Genomic DNA, 23,102 nt, shown 5'->3' on the forward strand with positions numbered 1-23,102 from the left:
CTCCTGTGTTCTTCATTCTCACAATCTGTAGCTTGCAGGTGATTTTGGCCTGGCAGATGACTCTCCCAGCCACAGCTCTATGGTACTGTATGCAGTGCCTGTGTTCAAATTCTTCAAAAATGATACCACTCCTTCTATCTCTGCCTACTGAACAGCTCTACCAGCTTTGTACCAGCTTTGCCATCTTCTCTGTGCTGCGCGTCACAAAATGTAAGTCAAGTTGAAACTCATCCTCTGCCCTCAATTTACACTGAGCAAACACTTTGCTTGATCACATTTTAATCCTTTAACATATTATAATATAAGTGGTTTGCTAATCAAATGTGTTCTTTCTTTATTAATGAGTAAGCGACACCTAAATAGAATTTTCCTGTCAAGAGAAACTGACACATAGATACTGGTGCTACAACCTGGCAGGCAAGGTTAAGATTAGTTGTTCTTTCAAGCTGTCTTGGAATGACCATTGTTTCAGAGATCCTTCTTACTTTCTTAATGCACCATTTTACATGTAAGTAAAAGTTTAGAGTAGTTTTTTTCTTCAAACAGGTTTTTGATAAAAAAAGAATTCAGTTTTAATAAAAATGATAAATCATGAGGATTTATCACATAAATACACAGCACACACATTTGTTTGCTTCATTCGGTTAATCAAATTTTGATTAATTTGAATACCTATTGTGTTAATTCTTTAGAAATAAGGAAACTAAAACTGTTGTATATTAAGAATTAATTTCCTTCATGGAGAGCTGGAGAAAGGGAGGTTCCTCACTTTCTTGTCTTCAGAAAAGATAGTTCTCCTTTGCCTTTCCTATTGTCTGCTTCCCAACCTCCTGTCCTTTACAGGAGACAGATCCATGTCTTTTCACAGGGCTGAAGTTGGAGCAGCCAGGCATCTGCAACACATGCATCATGGAACACAATTCACGATAAGTTACTGTATGTTTTTTATCTGGCCAAAGGTAAATGAAACAGTATTGTAATATCTTAAATTCATTATGTCATAAATTATCTAATTTTATTCTTCTTATATATGGTTTTACTAAGTTATAGTTAGGCTCAACACATTAAAAGGATAACTCTATGCTATTTCTTCAGTTTTTTTTTAAGAAGTATCTTTAGGTCAGGTTCACAAGGTTGCATTTAAATAGGAATATCCACTTCCAGTAGGAAAGAACAGTCAGATCATTTTAAAGCTTCAAGAAGATGAATGTCAGAGTGGAAAAACTGTCAAAATGTGTTCGAATGCAGTGACTGAACAGGACAAGAGGACAAAAAGGAACACAATTTCTGATTATTTTAGTTACCTTAAATAAGCCAGTTAGGTTCAACAGATATTAAGGATGATTCTACATTGTGTCTTCTGTTTTTCGCAGTCATGTTTACTTGGCTGACAGGAAGAATGAACGGTAAAAATATTTCTTGTCTTGTGCTGTCTGCCATCTGTTGTTTGTGCTGAATCTTTAAGGACTGATAATGTCTTTGGCCATGTAAAAGACAGGGGTGTCCACTCTTTTCAGGTACTGCTGGTGCTGCTTCATCCCAGCTGTGGATGGTCAGTTGAGCTGGCTCATTTGTCTGCTATTCTTGTCAATCTGTTTCGCAACAAGTTGTAAATGAAGGAGAAATTTGATCAATTCAGATTTGTGTTCTTGCTCCTTTGAAGACGTTTCGTAATTTCATGTTCCAACGATACCTGTGAGTTGAGTTTTAAATGAGCAATTTTGCAAGTATTCGAATTTCTTTTTTAGACAGGTGTAATTATTAATTTGCTTATAAAAGTATGCTGAGAGCCCAGCCCAGCTTCATTAAAATGTCTGATGGCATAGCATACCTCTGGGGAGTCCTCTGCTGTGTTATAAGAGCTTGAGCAGACTTGGCTCTCTGATCAAGTATGAGTCCAAGTATGAGTCATAGTGATTAATTTAAGTTAATTTGGCAATAAGAAGAATGATTTTAGTTTGAATTGTGGAAAGATACCCATAGTGTATTTGTTTTAATTTGTCTTTCCTGCTTTCTGACTGTAAGACCTTGTCCTTCTATATAACTGTTGTTGTTGTTGTTGTTGTTGTTAAGTTTTCATTCTGAGCCTAGCACATCTTATCTCCTGGTGCCTTACATATAGCTCATCTTGTCTCTCTGTTTTGCTATCTTGGACCTAAAACATTTTGTTATTCTAACATGGGTTTTACACTGGTGTTAGATAATTGTATATATGCTTTATGCCTTCCTCAGTCCAGTGAGAGCTTCAGCACCTGAAACTTTCCGGTTTTCCCTTTCTCAATCTGTTGTTCTCTATAGAGGACAGATCCTTGTGATCCAGTTACTTCACTGGATTGCAGCTGGGATGGACGGGGATCTTCAGACAGGAACTCGGCGTGAGCCCCCAGTCCAGGGGACCAGGCTGGTGCAGAAGGGGCAGAAGATCCAGGAGAGGGGCCAGTGGGCAAACAAGAGGGAGTTCATCTTGGCTGTTGCTGGACAGATTGTTGGTTTGGGCAACGTGTGGAGGTTCCCCTACCTGTGCTACAGAAATGGGGGAGGTGAGTGAGGCAATTGAATGGCTGATTTCTGCTAATTTAAAATACAATGTATACAATGTACAATGTGATCTTGATGAAAAAGTTATTTTCTATATAACGGTAAATTCTAATCATGAAGACCATTTCTCAGTGTTTACATTATGTACAGTAATTAAGCTTTTGGAAATTATTATCTTGTTCTTTGTAAAAGGTGCCTTCCTCATCCCCTACGTCCTGTTCCTGTATACTTGTGGAATCCCCCTGTTCCTGCTGGAGACGGCTCTGGGGCAGTACACCAGCCAGGGGGGCATCACCTGCTGGAGGAAGATCTGCCCCTTGTTTGAGGGTGGGTACCATTGCAACAGAATATTCAAAAATGTGAAAATGAGGAAAGACTGTTTTTGTTACTTGAGGGTTTAAATTTAAGTTTTAATTGAATCAGGACATAGACAAACATGATTTATAATATGATGGTCATGTCATGTAGTTTAACAACACCATGTACCACCCTGAATCAGAGACATTGTCCTAGAAAATGAGTCTCAGACATCATTCTTTCAAACATCACACTAGTTTTACACAATAAAGACAATGGCCAGATTTATCACACTGATAGTATTTGTTTTCTTCTGCATTTCCAATCTTCATTTGTTCTTTGCAGGCATTGGCTTATGTACTGTCGTGAGAATGGTCTGTGGCTGCACTGTTTATATCATCATCCTGGCCTGGGCCTTCTTCTACCTGTTCTCCTCCTTCAGCTCTGAGCTGCCCTGGGCCAGCTGTGGAAACACCTGGAACACAGGTACTGGAGCATAGGACTTCACTAGCAGCCATTAGTGAAACACCAGTGTGTTGAAAATGTAGACTCCAGAGATACTGTTTTTTCCTGGTGTTTGTGATGCAGTCATCCAGTGATGAAGATGATAGTTCAGAAGTTCCTGTATTAGCAGAGTTCTGAAATTCGTATATTTAGCAACGTTTTGATCCTGTTCCCTCTGCACTCTCACCAGTTCTTGCTGTCTTCCAGACAAGGTCACACACTTCTCCCATTCTGTTGGTCTTCTGATAGATTCCTGTGTGGAGTTTGACAAGCAGAATCTCACTTCCAATTGGACAGATTCAGAAAAGACCACCTCTGCTGTAATGGAGTTCTGGAAGTAAGTTAGACACCCTCACACCTGTACATACACAATCACATACTCTGGTCATGTTTTTCAACACAACCGTGCCTGTGTCCTGATCCCTGCAGCAGGAGGGTGCTGGGTATCTCCAGTGGGATCGATGAGGTGGGCAGTCTGAGATGGGAGCTGGGACTGTGTCTCCTTCTGGCCTGGATCATCTGTTACTTTTCTGTTTGGAAGGGAGTGAGGTCCACAGGGAAGGTGAGACACTTTTGCTGTTGGGGTGTTTTTTTCTTCTGTGCTGCAGGAATTACATTTTCATCCAATCTAGACAATAGTTTGTTGGATATAATTGTCTTTATGGTACCATGGGACATTATTAACATTGATGGGTAGGTTGTTAAATACTCCCACAATCCTTTGTGTTTCACAGCACCTCCAGTTGTCAGTTTTGAATACACTTCCCTGTAGGTTGCATTTGTGTAATGCTGAAGGAGTCCTTTGGGGTGACAGTGTAAATACCTTCAAGGATCTTGAGTTCTTCAATCAAGTCTCCTTAAAGATTTGTCTGGTCGGATTCAGTTCTTTTAAACTGTTAGGGTAAGATCTTAGAAACACTTTTCTAATATCTTAGAAAATCATGCTGAAGGGGATTGTAATCCCATCAGTGAAAATAAAAAACAGGTTATATAATTTTTAAAGATTGTATGTTTAAAAATAAAACTTTTATGATTTGCTGAAGAACATTGGTAGACCAGACAATTCTCTCAACTGTATCTTGAATTGAAGTAAGAAAGTACAAGTAAAATTAAAATTAAACCTCTCCATACTGCATATCAGTGGTTTCCTGCCCCCTCAGGTGGTGTACTTCACAGCCACTTTCCCCTATGTGATGCTGGTGGTGCTGCTGGTTAGAGGACTCACCCTGCCTGGAGCTGCTGATGGACTGGTCTTCTACCTAAACCCTGATGTAACTCGGCTCACTGACCCTCAGGTACTTCAGGACACACAGGCCAGCTCCTCCGCGGTGTATCTGTCACAGATCCATGTGAATTATTATTGAAAGGGTCCTGTAGACCCCACAGTGCTCTGCAGGGTCCCCAGAGGGTTTGAGGACACCACGCCCTGGAATCATTGTTAACTTCAGATAATCAAGTTATTTTAAACCTAGCCCCAGTGTTCCCCACTGTAGAAGGGAGCTCCAATGTCTTCTAAATCAAACCATGAAAGCAGAACAGACTAAATGTTTTTTTCATCACAGTGAAAGGCTTTTTAACCAAACCATCATAATAAGGACGATAAATAAAAAATACATACACAGCACATTTAATAAATTTTCTCCAGCAAAGAAAACATCATAAACTTTTTCAATCACAAGAAGAGAACCGGAGCTTCAGAGCTTCTCTGTTTCCCAATCCATAAGACAAGAAAGCAATCAATTACAGCAACATTTTTTATCTGATGACTCGTTCAGCACAGTTCCAAAGACCTTTGACCCGTCAGTAACCCGTCGAAATACAATCCCAAAAGCAAAAGCTCACCCAAATGCATACAAATCCCACGTTTGCACCTTATAGAACATGAAGAAATTATTCAGATAAATTCACAAGCAGGATAATTTACTCATCTCCAGGTTTGGAGACAAATGAGACCGATTGGCTCCTGGGGCTTGAAAAAGCTGGTCTAATAGGTTCACATTACTGCCATTCATTTTTTTATTTCAACCATTTGGAAGCTTATGGGATGGACGTCCTCTGTGAACCTCAGACTGCACATTTTTCTACTGATTGTTGACATAGCAAGTAATGATCAATCAGATTCTTACAGTATCACTTCACAGCTGAAGGCCTGTCAGGCCTTTCTGCCTAACAACAATAAAAGTCTCTGTGGGAGTGCTTAGAGGCTTTCTATAGTAATTGCAATAGCTACTATACTTTTTAAATTACTTTTTTTACAATTTAATAGATTTTCTGGAAATGCGAGCAAAACCATTTTAGGTCCTGTCTTCACAATTATGTAGAATTTTTAGATCTGTTATATTTGTCTCAAGTTTCTATTCATGCTAGTAGACACGTAGGACAAGGTCTGCAACCATATTCAGAAGTCTGACAGGGCCACAACTTGAACAATTGATCTTTGAAGACAAAAAATCTGGATATTTCTGTCTAGTGAATGGTCATGCCTGGTTAATGGCCACTGTGTTAGCTTCAATTTATCTTAAACCAGACGTCTACTGTCTATATTTCTAGAGATATTACAAAATTGAGGATTCATAATTCCAGATGGAAATTGGCTCTGGGGACGTCTATGACAGCAGTAATATTCCCCTGTCTCTGTCTCTCCTAGGTGTGGATGGATGCAGCAAAACAAGTGTTTTCCTCTTACAGTCTCTGTGTAGGAATGTTGACGTCTCTGGGCAGCTACAACAAATATAGTAACAACTGTTACAAGTGAGTACAAAGGTCAAAATGGCAAAATACTAAGAAAAAGATATGTTCTAATCTCTATGTTCTCCCCTAGAATTAGGATTAGGGGTAATTGTTAAATACATTTTACTCTGAGCAAAACAATCCATTGTAAAATTTGCTTTTGAATCTTTCATAATAATACAAGAAGCCCACCTGTGTTCATTCTCACAATCTATTGCTTGCAGGTCTTTCCACTGGCAGGCGTACAGTACATCTTAGCCTCAACTGTACAGTAGGTTGTGCAGTGCTTGTGTTCAAATGCCTCTCAGAATGGCACCATATTCTCTCCTCATGCAGGGACTCCTTCTACCTGTGCCTCCTCAACAGCGCTACCAGCTTTGTGGCTGGATTTGCCATCTTCTCTGTGTTGGGCTTCATGGCATATGAGCAGGGAGTGGACATTTCGCAGGTGGCCGAGTCCGGTGAGCTGCAGTCTGTCCACATCTGCTACTGTATCTGTCACCCTGGTTCATCTCTGACTGGAGTGTGTTTTGTAAAAATAAATCTTAATAGATTCTGCCTCTGTCTGGTTGTGCAGGTCCTGGCCTGGTGTTTATTGCATATCCGAGAGCAGTGGCCATGATGCCTCTGTCTCAGCTGTGGTCTGCCTGCTTCTTCATCATGGTCCTCTTGCTGGGAATGGACACAGAGGTGAGACCATCTAATGAGTCCAACATACAGTATATGTAAATTCACAAGGTTTAGCCTGTGTTTCTCTGTCCTCTTAGCATGAGTTGACTCAGTGGTCCAGGTGTCTGTGCTCTCTGTTGTCTTCCTCTCTGCAGTTTGTGGGCATTGAAACGGTGATGACAGGCATTGTGGATTTGTTCCCTATGGTGCTGAGGAGAGGATACCGGCAGGAGCTCCTCCTGCTCCTCTTCTGTGTGGTCTGCTTCCTGCTCGGGCTCCTCATGGTCACTGAGGTGAGCACTGAAGAGCTGAGGGGCCTGATTGTTAATCAACAAGACCTGTAATGAGCTGGTTTGAATAAAAGGATAAGCAAGTTCTTCTGAACATCCCATAGAATTGGAAGACATTTATTGGAAACTGCAGGAACGTTTGTGCCATTTTAGGGCACCAATCAACAAATCAGTACTTAAGGGATCAGGTAATTCTTCTGAGCAGCCTACAGAGATTAAGAGATTTATTGGAAACTGTAGGATATTTGTGCCATAACATATCATTTTGAATTTACCCATAGTGTTACAGAGTGTCACTGTAACCTTTCGGTTTCAATATTTGTATCTCTCTACAGGGTGGCCTGTATGTCTTCCTACTGGTTGATTACTATGGCAGCAATGGGGCCTGCATTTTGTTTGTTGCCATATTTCAGAGCATCTGCATTGGATGGGTGTACGGTGAGCTCACACTCCATTATCACACCTGCTTATGTGCAGGACTTTACTTCCTTCTCCTTAAGTGTTTTTGAGATCCATTTTTCTGATCCATCTTTGCCTAGCAAAACGTTTTATTGCACAGTACTACTTGACACGCAGTCTTCTTTAATTCTCAGTTATAATATATATAAAAGTTATAAAATATTCTTTGCCTCTTTTGATTTTTACTGAATTGTTTTAGTTGGCTTCTTGGTTTTTACAAGAGGAGCTAATCTCTTGACTAGTAAAGCTAATCACTAGAATTGCTAAAGTCCCTGGTCATCCATAATCCGAATATTACCTTAAACTCAGAAACACTCTCACATCTATTAAAGAAAATGCTCACTGAATTCAGATGACTCAACGAAATACATTTATACATCTATAATTGTGTCATTACTGAGCTTCTTCTCTTGACCTCTGGATTTCATACAGGAGCTGATCTCTTCTGTGCCAACATTGAGGACATGACTGGCTATCGGCCTTTGTCTGCATTTTGGTACTGTTGGCGCTACATCACTCCAGCTGTGTGCACTGTAAGTGCATGTCTTGAACTTCTTCAAATTAACTCCACCTATAAAAATCAGTTTCTATTGTAATATGACATTCCACATCTTCAGCAGTGCCCCTGTGCTGTCCTGGTGAAGCTGAGTCACTGAACTGAGGTGAAGCTGTCTGTTCTTTCCCCTTCAGGGCATCTTCATCTTCTCGCTGGTCAGGTACACCCCACTGATGTTCAACAACACCTATGTGTATCCAAACTGGGCGTATGTCCTAGGCTGGCTTTTGGGTATCTCCTCTGTCATTGGTGTCCCTCTGGTCATGCTGTATAAGCTCACCTCATCAACAGGGTCACTACACCAGGTATTGCTCCTCCCTCTTTGGTAACTGAAGAGCTCTATGCTGAATTGTCAGTTTTTTCCTCCTCCTGAGCTGAGTCTGTAACAAACTCATCTGTTCTTGGTGTCTCTCTAGCGTTTGCACCTGCTGTGTAGCCATGCCCAGGACCTGCCTCTCAGCCAGAAGCAGAAACAGAGCTGTGATCCCCTGAGCTCAGACTCCAGTGCTCTGTTGAGTTCAAGAGAGAAACGGCTAAAGAGTGAAGGGAGCCCTGGAGCTCCAATCACAGCAGCCTCTATCTGTTAACACAGCAGCAGTGTTGAAAGTGGTTCAATATGGGTACTTATGATGTTTGAAGCAGAAAGGTTATTAAATTTAACAATGGTAAAGTGTGATGAATACAGTGTTTTAAAATAATTTATTCATAAATTTGTCAAATTACTGTTACAAAGTGCTCTTAACATGATACTATGGGACCCAGAGTCTCCGACTCAAACAACTGTCATACGAGACCCCCTCTCGGATCATAATGGAGGTCCCTCTCATCTCCGAGACCTTTGCCTGTGGATTCGCAAGCTTGACAAGCAACCTCTTAACACTGATTTATTATCTTTTCCCTTTCTGGACACCTCAGGGAGCCTTCTACTACCTTACTCACCTGGAGCCTCCAGCTCCTAGATATTTCATACAGCCTCCTGTTCCCCCAGAACACCCAGTGGTCCTCTCACGATCAGCCAGCCCATGGTCTTCAGATCTGCTTCCAGCTGATGACGTCCTCCTGATGCCTCCAGGCTGGGCGTCACAGACACAATGAGGCCACAGCACCTCACTCTTTTGCCCAGACATATCACCCCTTAACTATATAGCCGAGTCTGTTATTGCATTTCACCACTCATGCCGAGACTCAACACTGTGTCCCTAATTGAAATACACAATCTCTCTGGTGCCCTACTCTCACATCTCAGGCTGTGCCTTCATGTCAACCGGCACACCTACTCCTGTGCCTATCCACCACTGCTTTCTCACTCATGTACTTTAGCTGCTGGTGCACCTCAAATTAGTGATAAGTGCGTAACCAACACATATAAATGCTAAACACTCTCACAGTGGACTCCAAGCAGTCCTGGACACTTACACCAAAATAGGCTGCAGGCTCTATAAATAATTCAGTTTTGTCTAACTCCAGAGACTCTCCGTCCACAATCTCCTCTGAGATTGTTGCTTTTCCATCTCTCCCCTTATCAGAGTTTTGCTACAGCCAGCAGTCTGCCTTCTCTCTCGCACCTGTAAGGCAGATGCTCTTTCCTAACAGTGTCCGCACCGGCAGCGACTCACATCCATTGCTGTCTTGCTTCGGCCTCTTTTTCTCTCTCTCACAGCTGAGCCCCTGCTTACGGGAGACCTGATCTCCCTCCTCTCTCGCCTGCAGCTTGCACAAGACTAAAGTCTTGGCTTGATCACTGTTCTGGAACGTGTTTGATGTGCTTTTAAATGACTCCCACAGCTGAGGCTCATTACCACTCACTCCTCTCAGCTGTCGTTATCAAGGCACCGTGTCGCTCTCTGCTGAGAGCTCCCCACCGAACACACCTGTATCTCTATGATGTACTATAATAAATATCTGGCTGGAGTAGAATGGTGATGCTAAGCTGTTCTTATTTGCTTCTTTTAATTAAATATGTGTCACATAGATTCAACCAAGGTGGTACAATTAAGGCCTGCTGAGTGGCTCCACTGTGAAAGGAAATTGTCCAAGTGTAGCTTGTGCAATCACAGGTTCACTATGATAGCTCACTAGTATGATTGTCTAATCAGCAGTGCACGATTGGGTGAGATTGGATCTAGTTGTCCGTAGCTCTGTAATCTCAGTGACAATAACCTCTGTGCTTCTTAAACTGTTTTCAATTTGCTTCCTTCTTCAAGACAAAAGAGAGTGTCACCTTGTTTTTTTTAGACTGGTCAAATTTATTTAACACTTGTCATAAACAATCTGATTTTCTTCCCTAAAAATTGCTTATGTTTTGCTCTAGCCTGCCATTCATTGTATAAATAGATAATACTTTATTAATCCTCTAGGAAATTGATGTGTTACAGCAGTCCAGCCCAAGACAAGCAAAACAGACATCAGAATAGTTATAAAACAAAAGACAAACAAAATAAATAAAAATAAATAAATACATAGGTGTGTGCAAAATGTGCTGATCATAGTCACTGTATAAACAATAAAATATGTGCAAAATGAGCATAGGTTTATACAGACTGATTGTCCAAAAAGTACAATGGAGTAAACATGCTGTCCATAGAGGAGCAAATGAAGGGCTAACAGTCCTAGCCTAGGGCAGCGTTATACACCCTGACAGCCGCTGGGAGGAAAGACCTGCGGAAACGTTCCCTTGAACACCGTAGCTGGAGCAGTCTATTGCTAAATGTGCTCCGCTGCCCAGTAACAGTCCCATGAAGCGGATGAGAGGTGTTGTTCATGATGCCTGTGAGCTTGTTCAGCATTCTCCTCTCAGCCACCCTACTCCATGGGGTCAAGGCTCATCCCCAGCATAGTGCCAGCCTTCTTGATGAGTTTATTGAGCCTATTTGCATCTTTTGTCATGATGCTGCTGCCCCAGCACACCACAGCGTAGAAGATGGCCGCCGCCACCACTGATTCATAAAAAATGTGTAGCAGTGTTCCACACACACCAAAGGACCTGAGTCTCCTAAGAAAATAGAGTTGGCTCTGACCTTTCTTGTACAGGGCATCAGTGTTACCAGACCACTCCAGCTTATCATCCAGGTGTACCCCTAAGTACTTATAGGAATGTACGCCCTCTATGTCCTCACCCTGGATGGAAACCAGAGACTTATTCCTAATAATTTCTTTGGTCTTGCTGGTGTTAAGCTGGAGATGGTTAAGATGACACCACTCCACAAAATTGGTAATCAAGCTCCTATATTCCTCCTCCCTCCCCTCTCTAATACACCCCACAATTGCAGAGTCACCTGAAAACATCTGCAGATGACATGTCTCAGAGTTGTACCTGAAGTCAGAAGTGTAAAAGGTGAACAGGAATGGAGCAAGGACAGTCCCCTGTGGAGCCCCAGTACTGCTAACAATCTGTTCGGACACACAGCTCTGTAGCCGTACATACTGTGGCCTGCAAAACACCCTCACCCTCCTATTCATCTTCTACACTCTTATTATTTTCAAGAATGAGTTATAGTGATGAATGATTCATGTATTGTTAAAATGGAGAATATACTGTTTAGTGGGAAAAAAGACTAGTGTTGTGTTTGCTCTATCTTGTGTTGTCTTCTAATTTGTTTTCATTCTGAGCTGAGCACACCTTATCTCCTGGGACCATTCATATCACTTATCCTGTCTCTTTTTTCCTTTGCTGCTTCAAACATTTCTCAGACCATAAAATACTGTGTTGTTGTAACGTGTTTCCTTGAGTGCCACTTGTGTGACAGAGTTGTATATAAGCTTCATGCTTGCCTATGTTCAGTGAGTCTCTAGAGCTGAGCAGAAGGTGAATAGTACAGTATGAGATGGACAGCATCTCCTGGTTCATCCAGTGCTGAAGAACGGGAGAGTCTCCGTATTCCAGACCTCTGACTGTGAGTGGTGATTTTCCATTGCATGTACAGTATGCATATAAATAAAGAAACGGTGTTATGAAATATTTAAGGAGATATTGGAGACTCTGTCTACCTTTCAGGGAAGCAGCATATTTACATGTGTTTTACAAGGTAAACCAATCCAGTCCATCACTGTGACACCTGTGTGAGCCTCACATACTGTGCCATTAAATACAAAAATCCCTTTACATATAGTGAAAACATCATTGCTTAAGTTCCTAATTTACATATAAAGACTTATCACTCTTGTGAAAGAGGTAAAGTGGTCATGACTTCTGTTATTCAAAGACCAATGAATTTGAATGCCATGTACACAGTATAAAAAAGAGTGAGTGTGAGTTAGACCACTTAAACAGTTCCTTTACTGGTTTTCACAAAAAAATTTGAGAAGTAGCAGTTTTTGTATTGAACTTTGCATTTAGTTTTGTTTCTGAGGATGAAGATTCTTTCTTGACTTTTTCTTTCCTTCCCATTCCTTTTTCCTCTCAACAGTCATTTCACTGGGCTGCAGCTGGGATGGACGGGGATCTGCAGGCAGAAGCTCAACATGAGCCCCCAGTCCAGGGGAGCAGGCTGGAGCAGAAGGGGCAGAAGATCCAGGAGAGGGGCCAGTGGGCAAACAAGAGGGAGTTCATCTTGGCTGTTTCTGGACAGATTGTTGGTTTGGGCAACGTGTGGAGGTTCCCGTACCTGTGCTACAAAAACGGGGGAGGTGAGTGAGGCAGTTGAATGGTATGTATCCACTGAAGGTCTAAAAGGGTTGATTTTGATGAAAAACAATTTTCTTCTGTGATTGTAGTTACATCACAGCATAAGTATTTTTCAGCAGTTAATTTAAATTTGAGGAAGTTTATTTATCCTTCTGTGCACGAGTGTAACAAGTTATTTTAATCATAAATCTATGAATTATAAAATTGTCTTTGAGAACATTTAGTCCCATATAAGTTTATGAATATAAACAATTTGACTTTGACTAAAAAAGATGTTTACAGTGGAAAATATAAAATGTTAATATAGGTTAGTATAATATCTTTTGTGATATTTAATCTCCCCTTTGTAAAAGGTGCCTTCCTCATCCCCTATGTCCTGTTCCTGTTTATCTGTGGAATCCCCCTGTTCCTGCTGGAGACGGTTCTGGGGCAGTACACCGGCCAGGGGGGCATCACCTGCTGGAGGAAGATCTGCCCCCTGTTTGAAGGTGATCTTCTTGTTTTCATTCATTTTTACAGCTTTCCTACATCACACTTTTTTGATTTTGAAAACCTTCCGTAAGAAAGACAGGAAATACTGAATGTTTCAGTTAGAACATAGAAATGTTTCCAGATGATAGGAAGCTGTTTATTGAAAGATTCACAGAGACTACTTCAATACCTTGACTGTGCAATCTGTTCCAGACCTGATCTTGGAAATTTCCAGTCCAGTTCAGATGAGATAAAAGTGTCTGGAGGTCATTAGATAATTGATTTGTATTATAACTCTCATGTTCAAGCATAGAAAGCACTGAGAAATAAGACTTTACCTTAACTTAAATCTTATATACTGTAGAAGAGTGTCTTGGGTGTCACATTATTCTCACACTCCACAAAGTAACATTCTTCAAAAAGTGTCCTGTCCCATCCCTTCCCAAAGACAGAGTTACAAGGCCTGATAAGAAAAAATAAATCAGGAGCTGTTTTAGTACTGAGACAAATAGTTTTCTCAGTAATTTCTTTTGAACACAGATTTGTGACAGCAGGGACACTGAATCCACTCTAAATTCAGCACTAGTCTATATTCCCAGGAAAGGGACAATGCAGAAATAACAGCCCATCCATCTTCTCAGAGCTCTACAAGAGAACAAATTTAGCCTCAGAATTATACTTTTATTGTGGAAGCTCCTCCCTCATTATTACCACACAAAGGCCTTTTAAAGTCACACTGTTCCTTTACTCGTATAATAGTAAAATACCATGATACAAAAAACAGCCTGAAAAGATGAGAACAGTGTACCACAACACAGTGTGACATTAAATTTTCAAATAGGGCATTTTTTAAGCATTTTATTTTAAAAAATGCCCAACGATGTGTTTTGAAAAATATGTTATGTAAAATAACACTTTACAGTATGAAGAACAGCCCAACAATGCAGTTCTTCCATATTTCATTGACCGAAGTCCTGACTCTCAGTTGTCATTAAAGATCACCGGGCAGTTCTTGATAACAGTAGAGAGTTATCCTGGTGTGTGGGCTAAATTTCTCCCCTCAGTCTTTACGGTGGCTTCCAAATTGTCCCCATTTTTGATTGGCTTGCACTTGCCCTGCAATGGACTGGCGCCCCATCCATGGTGTACCCTGCCTTGTGCTCGTTGCTTGCCGGGAAAGCTCTGGCTTCCCGCAACACTGTGTGGTATAAAGCGGTTTGGTAAATGACATGACAGTGCAGTTCTGCTCCAGTTCTGATCTTGTCTCTGTAGGAATTGGCTTTTGCACCGTGGTGATCATGATCTACAATGACATTGTTTACATCATCATCCAGGCCTGGGCCTTCTTCTACCTGTTCTCCTCCTTCAGCTCTGAGCTGCCCTGGGCCAGCTGCAGAAACACCTGGAACACAGGTACTGGAGCAAAGGAGTTCACTAGCAGCCCCTGATGAACAATCAGTGCATTGTTAAAGAAGAGTCCAGAGATACTCTTTTTCCTTGGCTGAGCACACTGGTGTTAGTAAAACTGTCATCCTGTCTTGAAGCTGATAGTTCAGTAGTTCCTGTATTAGCAGAGTTCTGATCCTGTTCTCTCTGCACTCTCACCAGTCCTTGCTGTCTGCCGCACAAGGTCACACACGTCTTCTATTCTGTTGGAATTCTGATAGATTCCTGTGTGGAGTTTGACAAGCAGAATCTCACTTCCAACTGGACAGATGGAGAAAAGACCACCTCTGCTGTAATGGAGTTCTGGAAGTATGTTAGGCATACTGTACCTATATCTAAAGTGATAATACAGGCGCATACAATACTTAATTACTATAATATGAAATGTGCATCATCATCCCTACAGCAGGAGGGTGCTGGGTATCTCTAGTGGGATCGATGAGGTGGGCAGTCTGAGATGGGAACTGGCCCTGTGTCTCCTGCTGGCCTGGATCATCTGTTACTTTTCTGTCTGGAAGGGAGTGAAGTCCACTGGGAAGGTGAGGATTTTGCATTTGGCCGGCATAATGTCATAGTTTCTTCTGATATTTTCTTAAGATTGTAGTTTGAAGTATAAAAAGCCAGATTGACTTGCTAACATGGTAATTTAATGAATTAGTTGCAGATTTGAAATCTCTCTCATCCTAATGTTAATCCCGCATCAGCAGGATCCGCTTGTCGGCACGCCCGTCTCCATTTGCTGGTTTGAACCAAATCTTTGAGCTGACGTTGCCATTAACCGCGACCAAGAATACTCCAACCGGCGCGTCGATCCACCTGCCGTTGGCGTGGGGGGAGGGGGAGGAGAACAAAGTAATGTAGCCAATTCTCTTTTCGAGAAACACCCTGGGATTTTTAATGACCACAGAGAGCCAGGACCTCGGTTTTACGTCTCATCCGAAAGACGGCGCTTGTTTACAGTATAGTGTCCCCGTCACTATACTGGGGCATTATGACCCACATGGACCGCAGGGTGAGCGCCCCCTGCTGGCCTCACTAACACCTCTTTCAGCAGCAACCTTAGTTTTTCACAGGAGGTCTCCGATCCAGGTACTGACCAGGCTCACACCTGCTTTGCTTCAGTAGATTGCCAACTGTAAGTTGCAGGGTGACATGGCTGCTGGTTAGTTGCAGGTTTGAAATGAACCCTCTATATATCAATGGTTTCCTGCCCTCTCAGGTGGTGTACTTCACAGCCACTTTCCCCTATGTGATGCTGGTGGTGCTGCTGGTCCGAGGACTCACCCTGCCTGGAGCTGCTGATGGACTGGTCTTCTACCTCTACCCTGATGTAACACGGCTCACTGACCCACAGGTGATGCACAGGCCTTCAACATTAATATGTATCTCTTTCATGAGAAACATATGGAACAAAAGTTCTGAGGTGTCTACTCCCAGATCTAATGTCTGTCTTTTCATGTATGTTGTGCACATTAAACTCAAGATATCCTCTTGTTCGCTGCTTTATATGTAAAGGCTCAGAAGCCCTCATCTACTGTAAACATAACTAAATGATAAATAAGAAAGAACTGAATGCAACATTGTGATTATTTCAGTATTTTAATTTAATTATCATGTGGTAATATGGCTTTGAAACTCACATTATTAAAGTATGTCAATAAGTGTCCCATACAGTTTTCTATGCCCTGTGCTCCTGTCTATCCTAGGTATGGATGGAAGCAGGGACACAGATTTTCTTCTCTTACAGTGTTTGTGCAGGACTGCTAATAGCACTCAGCAGTTACAATAAATACAACAATAACTGCTACAGGTAAGAGGAAAGGTAACTCTGGAAAATGATATCAAAGTGAAATTCCTGTAAACTTCAAACTTTATAAGTGATCATTTTAAAATGCACTGTTTAATCCATTATTTTACATAGAATTTAATACTTCTTATAGTGTTACTACCTCTATTCGTAAACCATTGAATTTAAGAAATAATAGATGGTTTTAAACCATTGTTGAATCATTTTCTCCATTCATTAACCATTAAAGGTAACACCACGTGCATTTTTTCTAGAACATTCTAGACCTATAACTGTAGGTCCTGCTTTAAAAAAGTGTCTTTCGGTCTCCACTCTTGGTAGCTGGGGATTGAGATTAAATGCCACAATGGTCTCTCTTCATACAGGGACTCCTTCTACCTGTGCCTCCTGAACAGCACTACCAGCTTTGTGGCTGGATTTGCCATCTTCTCTGTGCTGGGCTTCATGGCGCACGAGCAGGGAGTGGACATCTCGCTGGTGGCCGAGTCTGGTGAGCTGCAGTCTATTCACACCTGCTATCTGTTACCCTGGTTTTTCTCTGGAGTGTTTATGTAAACTTAAATCTTAGAGGACTGTCCTGTGAAAACCAATTCCTTTACACTATGGATGGGTTTGTCCCAGGCTTAATATTGTAAATGATACCTGGCCAGAACATTTCTGTGGTGGTGCTCTATTCTGCATTTAGAGCCTTCCATAACTGAAATGGTTTCAAGAGTTTGTGTTACTCCCTGAATCAGCCTGTGTCTGGTCGTTCAGGTCCTGGCCTGGCATTCATTGCGTATCCAAAAGCAGTGGCCATGATGCCTCTTCCCCAGCTCTGGGCCACCTGCTTCTTCATCATGATCATCCTGTTGGGACTGGACACACAGGTGAGACCATGTTATGAGACCATACAGTACTGTATTTATCCACTGGTGTTACTTGTGTTTGCATGCACTATGGGCTACTATATGTCATTATCTCAGTGATCCAGGCGTCTATGCTCTCTGTTGTCTTTGCAGTTTGTGGGCATTGAAACCGTGATGACGGCCATCGTGGATTTGTTTCCTGCAGTGTTCCAGAGAGGATACCGGCGGGAGCTCCTTCTGCTCCTCTTCTGTGTAGTTTGCTTCCTACTCGGCCTCCTCTTGGTCACTGAGGTGAGGACAAGAGGGCTGAGGGGCCTGATAGTCGATCAACAAAACCTGCAATGGACAGCCCACATAGTTGAAGAAAATCCAACACAGCAAACTTGAAATAAGAGCTTCAGGAAGGTGTTGTAAAACAACATACCAAGAAGAATACAGTTCATTGAGAGCTGCTCCTCTCTATTTCAAATCACAGTTGTCACAACATTTATTTAAATAGCAATATTGTTTCTGTCTCTTCAGGGTGGAATATACATTTTCCATTTGCTTGATTACTATGCTTGCAGTGGGGCCTGCATATTTTTTGTTGCCATATTTCAGACCATTTGTATCGGATGGGTATATGGTAGGTGTTCATGTCTTTATTACTATTATTCAGCATCTGTGTTGTCCCAGTATATCATCATCTTCGTAGACTTTACATGGGCAATATTAAGGAAGCTTTCATGTCTGCAGCTTAGTCAAAATCAACAGATATTATTGATATTATTATTGATAAATACCAATTGACCTCTGGAACACACAAAATACACAAAACAGTCAATGAATTCATATAGCACCACAAAATCTGTATGTAATTTGTAATTGTGTCATTACTTAGCTTCTTCTCTTGACCTCTGGATTTCATACAGGAGCTGATCTGTTATATGCCAACATTGAGGACATGATTGGCTATCGGCCTTTAGCTGCATTCCGATACTGCTGGCTCTACATCACTCCAGCTGTGTGCACTGTAAGAGCATCTCTTGAACTTCTTCAAATTAACTTCACCTGTGAAAAAAAATAGTTTGCAATATGATATTCTGTGTTTTAATAAATCCATACCAGTGCTCCTCTCTCGTCTTAGTGCTGCTGAGTCAGTTGTCTGTTATCTCTCCTTCAGTGCATCTTCATCTTCTCCCTGGTCAAGTACACCCCACTGAAGTTCAACAACACCTATGTGTATCCAGATTGGGCGTATGTCCTGGGCTGGCTCTTTGTCCTCTCCTCTGTCACCTGTGTGCCTCTGGTCATGCTGTATAAACTCACAAGGACTGCAGGGGCACTACACCAGGTACTGCTCCAACCTCTGACTGGCGAGCTATATCCTGAACTGTGTCAGTTTATTCCTCCTCCTGAGCAGAGGTCTGTAACAAACTTTGTCTGTTCTTGGTGTCTCTACAGCGTTTGCACCTGCTGTGTAGCCATGCCCAGGACCTGCCTCTCAGCCAGAAGCAGAAACAGAGCTGTGATCCTGTGACCTCAGACTCCAGCGCTCTGTTGAGTTGTAGGGAGAAACAGCTAAAGAGTGAAGGGGGGCTTGAAGCTCCAATCCCAGCAGCCTCTGTCTGTTAACACAGCAGCAGTGTAGAAAGTGGTTTAATATGGGTACCTGTGTTTGGGGTAGACATGCCCCCCCCATTACCATGGTAACAATTTGCATCAGAAGCGGCTGAAATTTGCTATATAAACTGGAAGTTTTGTACCTATTTACAGTACTTTGGTCTTATTGTTTCTTGCATGCAATAAACTTTAATTCTCTAAATTCCATTTGGCTTTTAAATCAGTCCATTCTTCTTCCTTCATAAGCTGATACTCACTGTTCCTGCCAAAAGAACACATAATAACAGAACCCCCATTTCTTGCTATGCAACACTGGATATTTTCTGCTGCTGATGTGTTCAAAGTCTTGTTGTATCTCTGTTGCAGCAGTGTGATCTTAATATTCTGAAAGGGTAATGATGAAATAAAATATTTGTTGTGTTTTTGAAGAAATTAAAATAAAGCAGTCTCATCGGCCTCCAGCCTTCACTCTGCACAGTAGTCTCAGCAGCCTCCAGCCTTCACTCTGCACAGCAGTCTCAGCGGCCTCCAGCCAGAGCTTCACTTTGCACAACAGTCTCAGCAGTCTCCAGACAGTGCTTTGCTCTGTGCAGCATTCATAGCAGTCTTCAGCCAAAGCTCTGTTCTGCACAGCAGTCTTAGCGGCCTTCAGTCTGCCCTTCAAATTTATCAGGCTCCTTTCCCACGGGGCTCGCCGTTAGTTTTTTCCCCTACACGAGGCTCCCTGTTTCTGACCGGCGGACTGTGTTTGATAGCAATTTCAGCTTCAAGACCGTGATTCAGCTCCAAGCCAGCTCTCAGCATCACCTGCACAGCAGCCTCAGCTCCAGCCTAGCAAACCTTCCTTAGCTCCTTGCCTTCTCTGTACATTGCCTGATGCTCTAGTCTCAGATTCTAGTCCTTGATCTATTCCACACTTATTTTAGTCACCACGTTGACCCTCAACTTTGCTGACCTGCACACCTGGCACTCCTGAGGGCTGCCCTTTTAAGCCCGTTTGGTTTCCTTTTCAGGGTTCTCGCTATTTGGTTTCTTTCCGTATCTAAGACTCCCTTTTTCTGATAGATGGGCTATGTTTAGCAGCCTCATTTCGTCCGGAATCCAGTAAGCCAAAAGTAATCCAGTTAACTTGAGAGGATTAAGCCCTGCCGGCCAGTAATCAATTATTTTGTTATCACCTTTTACTTTTCACTCTCTAGTCTCTTGTGCTTGCGTTCTGACAAATCACCAGCCGCAACATTACAGTAGTCATACAGAATCAATCAAGATGGTACAAATTAAGGCCTGTTAATTGACAACTGTGTTGTTCTTACCTTGGCATCTTGTGCCACATGTCTGTCAGAACTGTATATAAGCTTCATGCTTACCTCAGTTGGATGAGTCTCTAGAGCTGTGCAGGAAGCACTGCAGGTGGAGCCTATGAGAGCTAATGGCCAGTATTTCCTGATTCTCCTAGCGTTGAATGAGAGTGGCTCATTATTCCACACCTCTGACTGTGACTGGAGAATCTCTTTACTGGGCTTCACAAAAAAAAATTGCATTTTATTTTATTTGTTCAGTTCTGGTGTGTTTGCATTTGAAAATGATTCTTCCTTGATTCTTCCCTGGTAAATAGTAGCCATGAAGACCATTTGTCAGCACACAAAACTCTCAGTGAAGCTACACCAGGTACTGCTCCTCCCCGTTTAGTGACTGGAAAGCTATATCGTGACCTGTGACAGTTTGTTCCATCTCCTGAGCCAATGTTTGTAACAAACTCATTTGTTCTTGATATTTCTCCAGCATTTCCCCCAGCTGTGTCACCGTGCCCAGGACCTGCCTATTTGAGAAAGACGTTTTCAAGCTCCATCCCTGGATTACACTCACTTCACACTGAGCTGAAACTTTCCTTGATTGCAAGAGTCAAACCTTTTTCCTTCAATATTGTTACTGTACATCTATTGTGACTATTGAAGTGTCTTTAAGAATCTAGATACAATCGGTAACACTTAGCTACTGTCATCATTTCCAGTTCCCTAGAGCTTCAAAGCAAGGAGATACTGTAGTTGCTGAGATGTAGGGGTCATTGGTTCAGTGATCAAAGCAATCGTAAAGTTTACCTTGCTTTACCTTATTTAATTAAGTTCTTGATAAATCATTAAGATTGTTGTCAACAGTTTGGGAACACAGCATAAAACCGGCAGGTACAGAAAGAGAGGGAACAGAGGAGAGGAGAGGAGAAAGAAAGGAGACAAGAAAACATGGGAAGAGACATAAAGACAGAAGGCATAAACTCTTTGTCCAGATCATACCACACATAATGACTAGATTTGAGTTAAGTATTTAAACCTTATCAAGAGAGATTGTTATTCTGTTGTTTTTAGATAAATGTATCATTGTGTAAAGAACCCCTCGGTTAAAATAGCCTCTCCTGGTTAGTTGATGGATTTTTTTTAAATACGGAGAAAGGTTCCCATTTACTGTACTTTGTAGCATCCAGGTGTCACGCCCTCTGCAGCCAGAGGGCGCTCCTTCTCTGTCCTGTCCCTAGTTTCCGGTCTGCTGTCCTTCCTGTCCCTCTCTTCCTTGGGCTATATATTTCCGGGTCTTGCACTCTGTCCTGGCTCAGCATTGATGTTCGGATGTCCTGAGACCCGCCTAGCACCAGGGCGCCCCACGTCCGCTCCCTGAGGGCATCGGTTTCTATACGGCATTCCTGAACTCTTTGCACTATGAGCCCGGGCCTTTTTCCCGTCTCGCCGCTACGCATATGGGTCTTTTTCCGCTCTCCTGATCCCCAGGGTTAGTCCCTTTGGACGTCCGTGACACCAGGTTTACAGGGGGAGACTTAACTTCAGGTTGTGTTCAGTTTAGTTTAAATGATTTAACTTTATCTTATTTTGGCCTTATATAAGAGTTGAATGCTCGGTAGCAGTCTGGGGTGTTTCTGGGTGGTAAGGATGTGGGCCTTTGGATGCCTTGTTGATATGTTTGTACAGAGCGTAACTTGTGTATTGTATGTTTATGTTGGTGTGTGTATTCTCATTATTTGTAAATAACAATACAGTTTATCCCAGTGGTCCTGTATTACTACTCTTTCCACCTAAGCTGTGCCAGAAAACAAAATCTCAATTGTCTGTTATTAAAACCACAGCTCAGGTATATTTTTGGCAATAATCTGTTACACATTGGGTTTTTATGATTTTTAAATTTACTTATTGACTAATACACTCAGTTATTTCTGATATTTCACCATATTTGTAACCCCATATTTGTAACAATATATTGTTGGAAACTTCTAAATGGAATTCAATAGCAATTCTTGTGTGTTTTTTATTCTCTAATTTAAATTTGGTTTGTAAATCATCTTTCCCTAACAAGAGAGCACATAATAAAATAACAGAACACCCATTCCTCAGTATGCAAAACTTTCTATGTTGCTGCTGCTAATGCGGTCACTCTTTTATCATGCTTCTATTGCAACAGTCTGATTTAAATATATAGATAGCATAAGGACAAAACATTTTGTTTGTTGTGTTTTTGGAAAACCAACAATGAATAAAAACACAAAATCAATTCAGAAAATAATGACACATGATGTTAATGTTTGGCCTGCTCTAGCGCTTAGTGTGTTAGCAGTGAACTGTGGAGTAAGATGTACTTTTGGCTGCAGGGTTAGGGGTGTCACTGGTAGGGATGCTTGACATTGATGCCCAGTGATCAGGTTTCACTCCCATATACAGTATGGCCTCCTGCTCTTGTACCTTCTGTTCCTGTGATGGTCTGATAGTGATTGTGTATATCTGTTATCCATTTACACACCTAGACTCCAGATTAGTAAGTAGTAGGCATTAGTAATGGGGGGAAATCATGAAGTTACAAGCTTTAATCTTTATTAGTTTTCTTTTCCACTCAGTCTGCTATTCTGGTTTTTGAGATTAGTTATGCATTGTTTCTTGCAAGGAAAAGCTCACAATAAGAATTGCAAAAGGGATTTTAAATCATTCATGTTGTTGGAAAACTGAAAGGTTTTCAAATGTGCTTTTCTTTAATGCCAGCAGGTATATTCAACAGACTCAGTTTTGTTTGATCTCTGAATGTCATTTACAAAGAAGTCAGAAAAATGTCCATATTGTTTTCAATGTGAAATGATGTTTCACTTTAGGTCCTGATCAGTGTAATGTTTTGAAAATGTATCTTTTGAGTTCATGCTTTTGGAAGCAATTTTAGGAATTTTATAAACTTTTACTTTGTCTGATAATGTTTGAGAAAAGATTAAAAA

General features: G+C 41.7%; 2 protein-coding genes and 1 long non-coding RNA gene across 5 annotated transcripts; 2 read left to right on the forward strand and 1 right to left on the reverse strand.

Moving 5' to 3' along the window:
* Positions 1 to 1,604: 1,604 nt before the first annotated feature.
* Positions 1,605 to 5,281, reverse strand: LOC148658850 (uncharacterized). Its single transcript, XR_015940224.1, has 3 exons — positions 5,182 to 5,281; positions 2,768 to 4,673; positions 1,605 to 2,523 (listed from the first exon to the last, which is right to left on the reverse strand). It is a non-coding gene; the product is annotated as an uncharacterized LOC148658850 (long non-coding RNA).
* On the forward strand, positions 2,345 to 9,960 carry LOC148658851 (sodium- and chloride-dependent GABA transporter 2-like). The gene is made up of 14 exons (XM_088640560.1): positions 2,345 to 2,540; positions 2,731 to 2,865; positions 3,181 to 3,321; positions 3,589 to 3,676; positions 3,769 to 3,901; positions 4,500 to 4,634; positions 5,987 to 6,090; positions 6,406 to 6,530; positions 6,647 to 6,759; positions 6,894 to 7,031; positions 7,364 to 7,466; positions 7,920 to 8,020; positions 8,178 to 8,348; positions 8,460 to 9,960. Exons 1-14 carry the CDS (start codon positions 2,345 to 2,347, stop codon positions 8,628 to 8,630), a joined length of 1,854 nt encoding a protein of 617 aa, XP_088496686.1. The 3' UTR covers positions 8,631 to 9,960.
* Positions 9,961 to 11,764: 1,804 nt separating this feature from the next.
* Positions 11,765 to 19,048, forward strand: LOC148658852 (sodium- and chloride-dependent GABA transporter 2-like). Of its 3 annotated transcripts, XM_088640620.1 has the most exons (15): positions 11,766 to 11,936; positions 12,450 to 12,669; positions 13,021 to 13,155; positions 14,411 to 14,551; positions 14,806 to 14,893; positions 14,991 to 15,123; positions 15,804 to 15,938; positions 16,291 to 16,394; positions 16,757 to 16,881; positions 17,148 to 17,260; positions 17,393 to 17,530; positions 17,762 to 17,864; positions 18,151 to 18,251; positions 18,402 to 18,572; positions 18,683 to 19,048. In XM_088640620.1, the coding sequence occupies exons 2-15, from the start codon at positions 12,474 to 12,476 to the stop codon at positions 18,851 to 18,853; spliced, it is 1,854 nt and encodes a 617-aa protein (XP_088496746.1). In that variant the 5' UTR covers positions 11,766 to 11,936; positions 12,450 to 12,473; the 3' UTR covers positions 18,854 to 19,048. The 3 variants fall into 3 exon arrangements, with proteins under 3 accessions (XP_088496748.1, XP_088496746.1, XP_088496747.1); XM_088640621.1 differs by lacking the exon at positions 11,766 to 11,936 and having other exon boundaries at positions 12,314 to 12,669; XM_088640622.1 differs by lacking the exons at positions 18,151 to 18,251; positions 18,402 to 18,572; positions 18,683 to 19,048 and having other exon boundaries at positions 11,765 to 11,936; positions 17,762 to 18,062.
* Positions 19,049 to 23,102: the final 4,054 nt, after the last annotated feature.

Source organism: Lepisosteus platostomus, chromosome 7 (genome assembly GCF_059453375.1).
Source record: "Lepisosteus platostomus isolate fLepPlt1 chromosome 7, fLepPlt1.hap1, whole genome shotgun sequence".
Lineage (NCBI taxonomy): Eukaryota > Metazoa > Chordata > Actinopteri > Semionotiformes > Lepisosteidae > Lepisosteus > Lepisosteus platostomus.